This window comes from Chinchilla lanigera, unplaced genomic scaffold, assembly GCF_000276665.1.
Source record: "Chinchilla lanigera isolate Chin_1 unplaced genomic scaffold, ChiLan1.0 scaffold00014, whole genome shotgun sequence".
Lineage (NCBI taxonomy): Eukaryota > Metazoa > Chordata > Mammalia > Rodentia > Chinchillidae > Chinchilla > Chinchilla lanigera.
The window spans coordinates 14,660,369-14,672,478 of NW_004955415.1; the positions used below are offsets into that span (position 1 = coordinate 14,660,369).

The 12,110-nt window shown below is 51.2% G+C and overlaps 1 protein-coding gene and 1 pseudogene across 2 annotated transcripts; one reads left to right on the forward strand and one right to left on the reverse strand.

Annotated features, from left to right (window-relative positions):
- On the reverse strand, nt 1-1,472 carry LOC102006123 (annotated as a pseudogene).
- A 3,609-nt stretch (nt 1,473-5,081) lies between these two features.
- On the forward strand, nt 5,082-9,088 carry Ap5s1 (adaptor-related protein complex 5, sigma 1 subunit). 2 transcript variants are annotated; one of them, XM_005380809.2, is made up of 3 exons: nt 5,082-5,286; nt 6,550-6,754; nt 8,112-9,088. In XM_005380809.2, exons 2-3 carry the CDS (start codon nt 6,579-6,581, stop codon nt 8,536-8,538), a joined length of 603 nt encoding a protein of 200 aa, XP_005380866.1. In that variant the 5' UTR covers nt 5,082-5,286; nt 6,550-6,578; the 3' UTR covers nt 8,539-9,088. The 2 variants fall into 2 exon arrangements, with proteins under 2 accessions (XP_005380866.1, XP_005380867.1); XM_005380810.2 differs by having other exon boundaries at nt 5,082-5,264.
- Nucleotides 9,089-12,110: the final 3,022 nt, after the last annotated feature.

The following is a 12,110-nucleotide window of genomic DNA, read 5'->3' on the forward strand; positions in this document are numbered from 1 at the left end:
TTATAGATGTTGGCATTCTGCATCAGAGTTCTTTGCAATGGTGTTCAGGTGGATATTGCTAGCTCCTTCACAGATTGTACCACTCTTTGCATCTCTGAAGTATTTTTCTATAGGGTAGTCTTTGGTATAGCTTACTCCTCCCATCCACTAGATGCATTTACTAGTCGTAAGTCCTGCAGTCTCTGATGCAGAATATTTGGCCATAGCTGCTTCATTTATGAATGGCCTCCCAGCTTCTCCAAGCCAGGCAGCATTGCATGCTAGTAATCTTGTAGCTTCCAGCTGGGTGGCCACATGAGCCACCTGGTGTTGAAGCCCCTGAAAATCAAGTCTTCTTTTGCCAAATTGTTCCCTTTCTTTAATATATGGAATGGTGAAGCCCAAACATCCTTGGGCAAGTCCCAGCATCTGTGCAGCAATTCCTATAGTAGCTTCGTTAAGAATTCCTATGGCATATTTATAGCCATGTCCATCTTGTCCCAAGATACTGGCTTCTGGAACTGTGACATCTTCAAATGTTAGCGGGCAGGTGCAAGAAGCTCTGATCCCCATTTTGTTTCCTGATTTCCCTACAGAAGGCCTTCTGTATCGTGATCTACTAAGAAGCACGTGATTCCTTTATATCCAGTGGTAAGGTTTACATTTGCAAAAACCACGAAGAGCCTTGCATGCCCTGTTCTGCCAACCCACAAATTTGACCCACTGATGACATAAAAATTTCCCTTTTTACCAGCTCTGGTCTTCTACCTTTGAAAGGCAAAAGCTTCGTAGATATTCTGTAATCAGCTTAGGCAAATAGGTGGCCTTTTGTCCTGTTCTGTTTTATAATTAGCTTGTTGCTGTGTCCTGAAGGTCACACAGGAAAGCCACAGATGCATGACTTTGGCTAATTCCTCTATCACTAAGATGGAGGGAAAAGTGAAGCTCCTGTTCCTCCATGTTCTGCACCAACTTTTTTTTTTTTTTTTTTTTGTCTTTTTGAGACAGGGTCTCGTTATGCAGTTCAGGCTGGACTTGAGCTCACTTTGTAGCCCAGGCTGGTCTCGAACTCGCAATGATCCTCCTGCTTCAGCCTCCTGAGTGCTGGGATTACAGGCATGCGCCACCATGCCCAGCCCTCTGCACCAAATTCAATACCCCTCAGTCCTTGTTGAAATAATCCTCATATTCCTGATTTCTCCATTTTTGAATTTTCATCCATGGTTGAAACCAAAGGAGCAATTTTATTCCTGTGCGAATTGTTTAACTGTGCTCTTCACCATCATTTCGTCATCTGTAAATGTCCGCAGCAGAGCACAGGGCAGCAGAGCCTCTGGCTGGGAAAATCTTAGGACACGAGGAGGAACTTTGCAGGAATTCCGGCAAGTTGGGAAGTATCGTCTTAGCAGCCCACTGCCGTGCAGCAACCAAGTGCTGGTCCTTCCATCCTTGCTGCAGGCCAGGTCTCTCAGGTCACCCCTTTGTGTTTGCATCTACCGAGCTCCTACCTCCCCAGAAAGCCCAGTTCAGGTGTTACCTCCTCTATGAAGTCTCCCACAATTGCTCCTCTAGAATCCTTCCCCTTCGGATCTGTGGGTCCTCTCTTTGACCCTGCCTGCTTTGGCTACTGCACCTGTCTTTATACAATCTGCCAGAAGCCCTCAGCGCCAGGAGGATGTGCCCATCTGAAGGAGCACATGATTACATGCATGAATGAACAGGCCACGTCCAGCCTTCACAATCATGTTTGAGTCCTCTCCAGATCCCCTCCTTATCTCTGTGTGGCTGCTGTGGGGAGGAGCAGAGCTCTGCCCCAAATGCTTTCCATTCCTGCAGTGCTGTGTGACATCAGCTTTATCTGGGAACATCTCTGAGCCCCTTAATCATCTGCCCACCAGAGGCTGTGCCCAGAGTTTCCTTCCAAGTGGCCAATCTCCACTGTGCCTGACTCAAGCCTAGCCTAGCGCAGAAGAGGATTCTATTGATTCAACACTCAATTTAAAACCAGACTTTGCAGTAAATAATTATTTTCATAGAATTGTTGCAGTCCATGGACAGACACAAATCATGTGAAAATAATTGCATGAGACAGAAGTGTCCCTGAACGGGCTGGCTGTGGTTTTTCTCCTTCTTTCTTTTCTTTCTTTCCTTCTTTGTTTATTTTGAATCTTGCTAAGTTGCACAGGTTGACCTTGAACTTATGTTCTTCCTGCTTCAGCTTCCCAAAAGCTGGCATTACAGGTGTGTATCACCATGCCCAGCTTGACTTTCTTTTTCCTTCTTTTTTTTGATGTTGTTTGTTTTTGTTTTTTTCGTAGTACTGGGGATTGAACCCAGGGCCTTTGCACTGAGCTAGATCTCCAGTCTATTTATTTTGTGTGTGGGGGGGTTGTTGTTGTTTTTTGTTTTTTTCTGGTACCGGGAATTGAACTCACAACCTTGTGCTTGCCAGGCAGGTGCTGTGCCACTAAGCTAAATCCCCAGCCCCTATTTATTTATTTTTTAAGACAGGCTCTTTCTAAGTTACTAAGACGCCCAAGCTGAGCTCAAGCTTGCAAACTTCCGGCCTCAGCCTTCCAGAGTACCAGGATTACAGGCGTGTGCCACCACAACCTGCTGAAGTTTTCATTATTATTGAAAGTTTTTGTTGAATTAAACATAAAAACATTACTTGCAAAGTAAGCACACTCATAAAAGCACTGCCTAGATCAAGGCCCAGAATGTGCCTGGCTGCCAGAGCTCCTTCATGCCTCTCTGGTCTCTGTCTCCTAAAGAGAACCACCTGTCTGACTTGTAACCATGCTGAACAGCTTGCGTAGATTTGTATCCTTTCTGCTAATGGAAGAATGTGGTGGCTGCATTTTTCTTTCTTTCTTTCTTTTTTTTTTTTTTTTTTGAGACAGGGTCTTGCTATGTAGTTCGGGTTGGCCTTGAACTCACTAAGTAGCCTAGGCTGGCCTTGAACTGGTGGGAACTCTCTTGCCTCAGCCTCCCACAGCACATGGAATCTCTATTTTTGACTGGCTTTTTTCATTCAGCAGAATGCCAGTGAGCTCCATCCCTGTATATATCAGTAGCTCTTTTCGTTGTCATGCAGTGGTTGTGCACAATGCATTTAACTAACTGTACCAAAGCCTGGTTGTCTGGGGAGTTTCCAGCTTGGAGCAGCTGATAATAAAGTGTCTGTAGACATCGTTATTTTCCGGTGGCCGTCAGCCCCCCTTCCACCCAGTTACGTACCAGGAGTGGAACTGCTGGGTCACAAGCCATGAGTGTGGCCTGAGTGTGCATTGCTGGGTGGCGCTGTAGGAGGGGTCCGAGCTGGTGTGGGTGGGGGTTCCTAGGGTGCCCGGAACACAGACTGCGGTGTAGGTGGGACCCAGAAAAAGCCCGTGGCCATGAAGGGACCTAGCAAAACCACCAAGGGAAACCTGCACTCTGCTGTAGCCCCACTAGTCCCAGGCCAGTGAAGCCCTTCACAGGGCCAGCTCCATCTAGGTCCCCACTGTCCTCCAGGGCAGCGTGCAGGCCAGCTCAGGAACTGCTGAGACAAGGTCAGCCCTCCCGCGGTCTAGGCCGTGGCGTGGCCTCACTGCCTGCAGAACGAGCAAGGGCCGGGACGCTGTGCTTCAGATGCCAGGGGGCCCCCAGCAAGAGCCCTCTGCCAGCTCCACCCTAATCAGCTTGCAGACACCAGCCCTGGCCCTCAGTGATAGGGACTGGGGAGCAGGAAGAGAGCCCAGGCACGGAGCCAGTATCACTCCCCAGCCCATCCCTCCACTGGCAAATGCACCTGTGCCCAAAATGCCCTCCTGCCTTAGCCAGGCCACCCCCCCAGGTCTAATGGCCCAAGGCTTGGGGGCTCCATCTCCAGCCCTGCCGTGTCCCTCATTTCTTGTCATTTGCTTTTGTATGGGTCGCTCCAGTCCCAGGGGCCTGGCCCTGGGAGTGAAGATGGGGGTCAAAGGTGCAGCCCGAGGGAGATACCGACCTCAGCATGGTGCTCGGGGACAGCTGAGTGCAGTATGCAGGAAGGCTTCCCCAGAGTTTTGGTCTGAGCACATCTGAAGGGCAAAAAAGGGAAACGGTGATTCCAGGCTGAGGGATCACCCACTGGGAGGTGCTCAGAGACCCAGAACTATGGTTCACACCTGGATTTGGCTCAACTGCGAAGAGGTAAAGGAGTGAACTGCTGCAGCAGGCAGTGAGGCCCAGCAGGCCCTCGGGGCATCAAACAGCTCTGGGCCGTACCTCTAGGCTGAGGTCTTCACCCTAAGGCAAGGCTCTAGTCCCTACAGTGCCCAGTTTAGGGTTGATATAAAATCTCTTGACGATGTCTTTTCTTGTGGTATGGGCGACTGAATCCAGTGAGCACCTAACTTCATTTCTAGCCCTGTAATTTGTTTTATTTTGAGACAAGGCTTTCTAAATTGTCCAAGCCAGCTTCAAACTTGTGACTCTCCTGCCTCAGCCTTTTGAGTAGCAGGGATTACAAGTGTGGGCCCAGCGGCAGGCTTTCTTCACTGTACCCTTGGTAGTCCAAGAAATCAGGCAGGGACCTTGCTGAAGGTGAGATGTGGAAGGAAAAAATGGTCAGCCCTACTAAGCATTCACCTCAGGTCCCTGTAGAGTTTCACTGTGACCCAACAAGTTGACTGTTCAGCCAGGGACTAAGTGTTGTCGGGGTTGGGAGGAGTTTTCAATCCTTCTGCGCCAAGGCCGGCCCCAACCTTGAGCCGCTGAAGGAATCCACAATACAAAATCTGCACGAAACTAGCCGCGTATGCATAGTTGGGGCGGGGGATCTCATTTTAAGCGGCCCAAGGACTTGGGTCCACGAGCCTCAACAGAGTAGCGGGGTCGGAACTCTGCTTGCTGGCCACACTCCGCCGGGCCACTGCGCCCCCTCGCGGCCACTGCGGTCCGTGGCGGGGTACGGCTGCCCAGGGCTTCCGCGTGCCCGCAGCGGGTGTGGCCGTACCGGCCCCCTCCTGGAGTGCGAAGCAAGGGCTTCCACAGGACTGCGAAGTCCTCCGGGGTACCGGAGGAGAAAGCGACTGCGCAGGATCGCGGAGCACTGTGCAGGGCCACGCCCACGCCGACCACCACGCTACTGCGCAGGCGCTCCCGGCTGTGCGGCGCCATTGCTCTGCCGTTCCTACCGGGGTCCTGTCGGAAGTCCACAGGACGGAGGGAAGGGAGAGCACTACGTCTCGACGACGGTGGCCTCGTGCTGCAGATGCAGCCCAGTGAGGCCTGCGTACCCGCTTAGGCCCAGCTAACCAGTAAGGAACTACAACTCCCAAGGTGCTTTGCGCTCGGGCTTGCGAGGGGCAGTGACGTAACGGACCTTGGCCACTACCGGTGCTCTAGAGCGAGGGGAAGGAGGTGGCGAGGGCTGATGACGCGCTCAGCTTCCGGGTTCGACGGGAAGGTTCAATCCTTCCTGCTTGACCAATTTAAACTGGCACCTTTTGCTTTGTTTTGATTTGTTTTTTCTTTTGTGGCACTGGAATTGAAACGAGGACCTTCGTACAAACCTACATCCCCCGTCCTTTACTTTTTTTTTTTTTTCTTTAACAATTTTGAGACAGAATCTAGTGGCCACATTGTCCAGGCTGAGCTCCAATTTGCAATCCTGCCTCAGCCTCCCAGAGTACTGGGATTACAGGCATGTGCCACCCTGCCCAGCTGACAGTTAGTTTGACCTTAACTGTGGCTATTTGGTGGCTGACTCTGTACCCGCTACCTTTCAACCCCAGAGCCGCTACTGAGCCAGATAACATTATTACTAGTTTTTTTTGTTTTTTAAATTTTATTTATTTATTTGTTTGGTACTAGGAATCGAACTCAGGACCTTGCACTTGCTAGGCAGACACTTGTGCCACTGAGCTTTATCCCCAGCCCCAATTACTAGTTTTTTTGGAAATAATTTGACCAACTCTCATATACCCTTTGAAAAAATTCTCCAGTTAACATTTTTGGCCCCATTTGCTTTATCATTTCCTCTCTTTTATACCTTTTTCCCAGGACTATTTGAGGTAGTCGCAAATGTGGTATCCCTTTATAGAGGCATATCCCTGTATATTTTCTGAAAACAAAGTCCCCTTCCTACAAAATAATGTAACAACGATCAGACTTTTTTCTAAACCACAGTTGTCCATATTTAAATGTTTCCAGTGTCCTAAGAAAGCCCTTTATGGAAATGACCTTTTCTAGGTCCAGGATCTGTTCCAGGAGTACCCATTGCATGCAGCTGTCAGGATCTTTAGTTTTTCCTTCTGTCTTATGCAGCTCTGGGTTTTCCTGGACACTTCTGGAGACTCCTGGCCAGTTGTTTGTACAACTAAGGTTGAGTTTGTCTAAAGTTTCTTCACCACTGGGCTCTGTGTTTTGGTGCTGTCCAGGGACTTGTATTCAGAGGCTGGTGTATGTCTTGGGCAGGTGCCCAGAATCAGCATCTGAGCCACAGCACACATGTGTCCTCTAGGACAAATTCACAAACGAAGCCCCTGGCAGGCCCCACCCTTCAGGTGCTGCCTCCAAAGCTGACTTTCCGCTCTCACCCAGGCCTGTGCTTCCTGGAATACCGTTCAGTCATGGTTCATGCCTTCCTCATCCATACCTTGAGGGCCCCGAAAGGAGAGGACACAGGCCTTTGCCGAGTGCTCTACTCTTGTGTCTTTGGAGCTGAGAAGTCGCCGGATGACACGCGGCCACATGGTGCAGAGAGGGACAGGCTTCTCCGCAAGGAGCAGATTTTGGCCGTGGCCAGGTAATCCTATAGCTCAGCCCCAGGCTTCACTGAACACGTGGCCAGTTATGATAGGTATTGGGGGGGGCGTGACACAGAGAAGCAGAGAGAAATTTTTATTGTGTTTACTCTTTGGGACAGGGTCTCACTGAAGTTCAGGCTGGCCTTGAAAACTCATTCTGTAGTCCAGTCTGGTGATCCTCCAGCTTCAGCCTCCCAAGTGCTGAGATGTGGGCATATACCACCACGCCCCAGTGCAGTTTTAGAGTGATGTTTCTTCTGGTCTTCTGCAGGTGTTCATGAATGTTAATAGGAAGAAAGCTTAAATCATAATGCTAGTATCAGTATTATTATAGTTAGGATTTATTGAACCTATATGTTATTGAACATGCTTTGCAGTGCGGACTTCTCCATAGACTGTGTCTCGATGGTAGAGAGAAGGTAGCGCACAGAGGCTTTTTTTTTTTTGGTATGGGGAATCGAACTCAGGACCTTGTGCTTGCCGGGAGGCGCTTGTGCTGCTGAGCTATATCCCCGGCCCAACAGAGACCCTTTATAGCTGGGGTCTCCTGAAAGTCTGGCCTCCACAGCACAGTTTGGAAAACCCTTGACTACCCCCACCCAGCCCAGCTCCAGACAGAGCAGCAGGTGCCACTCTGTGTTCTGGGTACCCCGTGCCAGCTCCTTCCATACCTGTGTTCTTCTTGACCTCATTTCCCTCCCTGGAGCACAGAAGACCAAACAAAGGCCTTTACATTGAGCCTTTCCTGGACTGGAAAGCAATTCAGGAAGGATTGGAGGGATCTTCTATCAAAAGTCTTGATGGGTCAAGCATTGTAGCACACTCCTATAATCCTCAGGAGGCTGAAGCAGGAGGATTGCTGAGTTCAAGCCTGGCCTGGGCTACATAGTGAGTTGAAGCCCAGCCTGAACTATAGAGTGAGACCCTGTCTTAAAAACAAAAAGTCCTGCGGGTCACAGGGAAGAAGGGAAGGACCTTTTTACTCAGAAAGGAGGGCAGGAAAGGATGAGGGCAGGAAGGCTGGCCTGGCAGGCTGAGCGATGGCGCTGACTCTGTGAGGCAGGAGGGGTGGCTTTTCCTCCCCTGGGACACTTTTCCTGTCCAAGGTGCTGGCTTCAGAACCTGCCTTCTGGCCACATGGAGTCAAGTGAGTCAGGGCTGTGAGGCTGAGGACTCCATTCCCAAATAGGGTCACTTTTCCGGGCTGTGTGGCCCTCAGTGGGTCACTTGGTCTCTCTGAACCCGTTGTTCACCTGAGATGTGATGAAGGCAGCTCCCAACTCCAGGGGTGTCATGAGGACAGAAGTTGGTGTGGGGGCTCCTCACCCACCAGCCTGACCTGCCCCCTTGCCCCAGGCAGGTGGAGTCGATGTGCCAGCTGCAGCAGCTGGCATCAGGCCGCCCATCCTCGGACCTGCAGTCCCAGCCCTCCGACGAGCCTGTGGCCCTGCACGAGGCCCCACAGGGGGTCTTCGGGCTGGCGGCAGGGGACCCCTTCCAGGAGCCTCGGACTGTGGTGTGGCTGGGAGTGTTGTCCCTAGGCTTTGCCCTGGTGCTTGATGCCCACGACAACCTGCTGCTGGCCGAGAGCACGCTGCGCCTGCTGGCCCGCCTCCTGCTGGACCACCTCCGCCTGCTGGCCCCCGGCTCCAGCCTCCTGCTGCGGGCCGACCACGTCGAGGGCATCCTCTCCCGCTTCCTGCCTCACGGCCAGCTGCTCTTCCTCAATGACCAGTTTGTCCAGGCTCTGGAGAAGGAATTCAGTGCTGCCTGGCCCCGCTGACCCTCCCTGGCATGGGCTTCCCACCAGGGCGGGAAGGGGGCATGGATTGCACACACAGCTAGGGGAGGCTTGATGTCTGCTTTGCCCGGCCTTCTGCCCACACTGATGTGCCCCACGCCCAGGACCCTGGGCGAGACAAACTGGTAGCAAGGGGGCTGAGCAGCGCTGTGGGGGGCTCTGCCTGTTCTCGGGTCAGTGGGATCACAGAACATCCTGAGCCCAGAGGTACCAGGTGACTCCGACCACTGCAGTGTGTTGGCCATGCTAGTCCTTGACCCCAGCCCCAACTAGGAAGGGCCGCCTGGAGTGCACCCCGCTTCCAGAGCACCAGTCACCACTGCACGAAGGGGCCCCTGAGACAGCCCTTACAGTGGGGAGCTGGTTGGCACTGTGCAGGCCCTGGTCCCTGCCTTTAGTCCCCTTAGACAACATCGTGGGGGACTTTGTCCAGAGAGAGGACATACTCACTGACTCTCCTCATTCGCCATCGCCGAATGCCTGGATGACGTCTTTCTCATTTCCTATTAAAAGTACTGGCTGTGTGACTTCACCCGCTCTTGCTGTGAGTTTCATGATTACAGTCTGCTCCTGTGGGTAAGCGTCTCTCTCCAGCCAGGTGCCTTTGTTTTGTGCTCTAGGATCCGCTTAAGAGATTTCTTAGCGAGACCCTGTCTCAGGAAGACACATACACAAAAAGAGATTTCTTAGGAGGCTTCTTTTTTTGTACCTCACCTCACCTCTTTCTCCTTACGTACCTCCTTTGGATGGTGGCACCTGCTTCCTCTATCAAAATGTGCGTCACCGGTGGCAGGCTAGCGTGCACCCCGAGAACAGAGCCTGAGGCAAGGATTAGGCACAGGTGGCTGATCTGAGGTGCTCCCAGGAAGTCAGAGGGGAGGCAGCCTTCGGGTGTGCTGTCATTCCCCGCCGACAGGATGGGAGTGCACTGCTCAGCCTGGGCCAGTGTACCTCTGAGGGGTGAGGTGGGGAGGGCTGTGCTGCTTGCCCTCTCTCTTCAGCCCCTAGTTGCCTTGCCAGCCAGTCCTTGGCTTTTCTATCCTCAGAAAAGGCCCTCAGTTATGGCACTGCACTTGCTGCACCGCAATGAGGCCCAAGGGGATGTGGGTGGGACACCAGACACCAGCTGGTAAGTCTTTAATGAGCAGTTTTTAGTGATGGTTTCAAATCACTCACCTGAGCCGGGCATGGTGTTGCACGCCTGTAATCCCAGCAGTCTGAGAGGGTGAGGCAAGAGGATCGAAGGTTTGTCTCCAGCCTGGGTAACTTGGTGACTCATTGAACCAGTCTCACAATAAAAAGTACAAAAAGCGGGGGCTGTAGCTCAATGCTAAGGCTCTGGTTTCAATCCCCAACTTTCGATCTTCCAGCTTCAGCCTCTCAGAGCACTGGGATTACAATTATGCACTACTATTCCTGTCTTAGATTTTATTTTTAGGACCAACTTTTTGGACTGGGGATGTTGATCAGTGGTAGAGCACTTGTCTAACATGCATGAGGCCCTGGGTTCAGTCCCTAGTATTGCAAAAAACAAGTAATACAGAGAGTTCCCGTATACTCCTGCCTTCCACACATGCACAACCTCCCATTCTCAGCATCCTGCACCCGAGGGGCCCTTTTGTTACAACTGAGGAGTCTGCGTTGACACTCAGAGTCCATAGTTTACATTAGAATCCACTCTTGGTATAGTGCATGCCATTAATTTTTTTTTTTTTTTTTTTGAGACAGGTTCTCAAAAAAATGCCAGGTTTGAACTGACTATGTCACTGAGGCTGGCCAACTCATGGTGATCCTCCTGCCTCAGCGTCCTAACCGCTGAGATTACAGGTGTGCACCTCCACGCCTGGCCACACTGTGACTTCTTTAATGATGTGTGTCTGTCACAACAGTGTCCTGCAGAGCAGTCTCAGTGCCCTAAAAACCTCCTGTGTACCACCTGTCCAGCCCAACTCCTGGGGACCACTGGTCTTCTTACTGTCTCAATGGTTTTGCCTGTGTCAGTGTCATATAGTTGGAATCACAGCTGTAGGCTTTGGTTTCTTTCACTTAGTTGTTGTTTGTTTTGAGATAATGTCTCACTATACAAGCCTTAAACTGGTCTTGAACTCACAGTGATCCTTTTGCCTTAGTTTCCTGAGTGCTGAGATTACAGGCATGTACCACCACTCCTGCTTTTTTTTTTTTTCAGTACTGGGGATTGAACCCAGGGTCTTCATACTGACCTACATTCCCAGCCCTTTTTTTTTTTTTTTTTTTTGTCTTTTTGAGACAGGGTCTTGCTATGCAGCTCAGGCTGGCCTTGAGCTCACTTTGTAGCCCAGGCTGGCCTGAACTTGCAACGATCCTCCTGCCTCAGCCTCCCAAGTGCTGGAATTACAGGCATGCACCACTACGCCTGGCTCTCCCCAGCCCTTTTTAATTTTTTATTTTGAGATAGAGTCTCGCTAAATCTTTTAAGATGTCCAGGCTACATTCAGACTTGCAGTCCTCTTACCCCGGCCCTCCAGGGTGTTGAGATTATAGGCGTGTGCCACCAAGCTCATTTTTAAAAATTTGCTGAATGATAAACCGTTACATGGACGGACCAGTTTACTCACCCATCGCCTGCTGAAGACAGCTTGTCTGCTTCCAGGCTTTGGCAGTTCTAAATAAAACTGCCATGAATGTGTGTGCAGGTTTTTGTGTGAACATAGTTTTCAGTTCAGCTGTGTGGATACCAAAGAGTGTGCTGGCTAGATTCTGTGGCAAGAGCGAGAAGCGGGGGTCCAGCGCCCCGCCAGAGGTACTTTGTCTTTCTCTTTCTTCCATCGTTCACAGCCCCAAATTCTTGTGTCATCTCAGGGAGACTGGCTTTGGTCACAGGCACTACATCAGATGCCCCTTGAGACTGGCTTTGGTCACAGGCACTACATCAGATGCCCCTTGAGCACCTCTGGTGATTCCACCCTGCAGCCTCTCTGGATGCTTCTGTCCCCCACTCTGACCCCCCAGGGCCCCTCTCCTACCTGTGACAGCGAGGGCAGGTGGGCACGGCACACACGCAGTGCCCCATTGGACACGCTGGTGAACTCTCATCCTGTTATGGGGCTCCATGACACCTCAGAAAGCCTCTTTCAGGTCATTTTATTTTGCCTGCTGTGATTTGCATCTCAAGTAGAGCAGGCTGAGCTGACTGCACTCAGAGCTGGGAGCCCTCAGGACCTTTGCACAGAGGCAGCCCGCAGCTGGGGCTGCTAACCTGGAGGGCAGCTGGACAGCCGGGGAGAGCAGTGAGCTGTTGTATGAGGCCCAGAAACTGCCAGGAACTGCTGGCTCTGGCTGCTCGGAGGGCTCCAGGCAGCTGCCAGTAGCTGCTGGCCACAAGTGCTAGGAGGGCTGCTAACACAGGGAGCTGTTGAAATTTGCAATTCTTTGAAGACGGGTCTTACTGAATATCTTGTATATGCTTGCTTGCTTCCTATCTGTATATCTGCTTTGTTGAGGTGTCTGTTCAGGGTTTGTGTTTTGTTTTGTTTTTCTTTTCTCCTTTTTTTTTTTTTTTTTTTTTTTTTTTT

What these genes read in the sequence shown, in the direction of transcription:
- Ap5s1 (XM_005380809.2), top strand. Translation starts at nt 6,579, where the DNA reads ATGGTTCATGCCTTCCTCATCCATACCTTGAGGGCCCCGAAAGGAGAG. An exon ending in CAGATTTTGGCCGTGGCCAG is followed by an intron (nt 6,755 to 8,111) that starts GTAATCCTATAG and finishes CCCTTGCCCCAG; the next exon opens with GCAGGTGGAGTCGATGTGCC.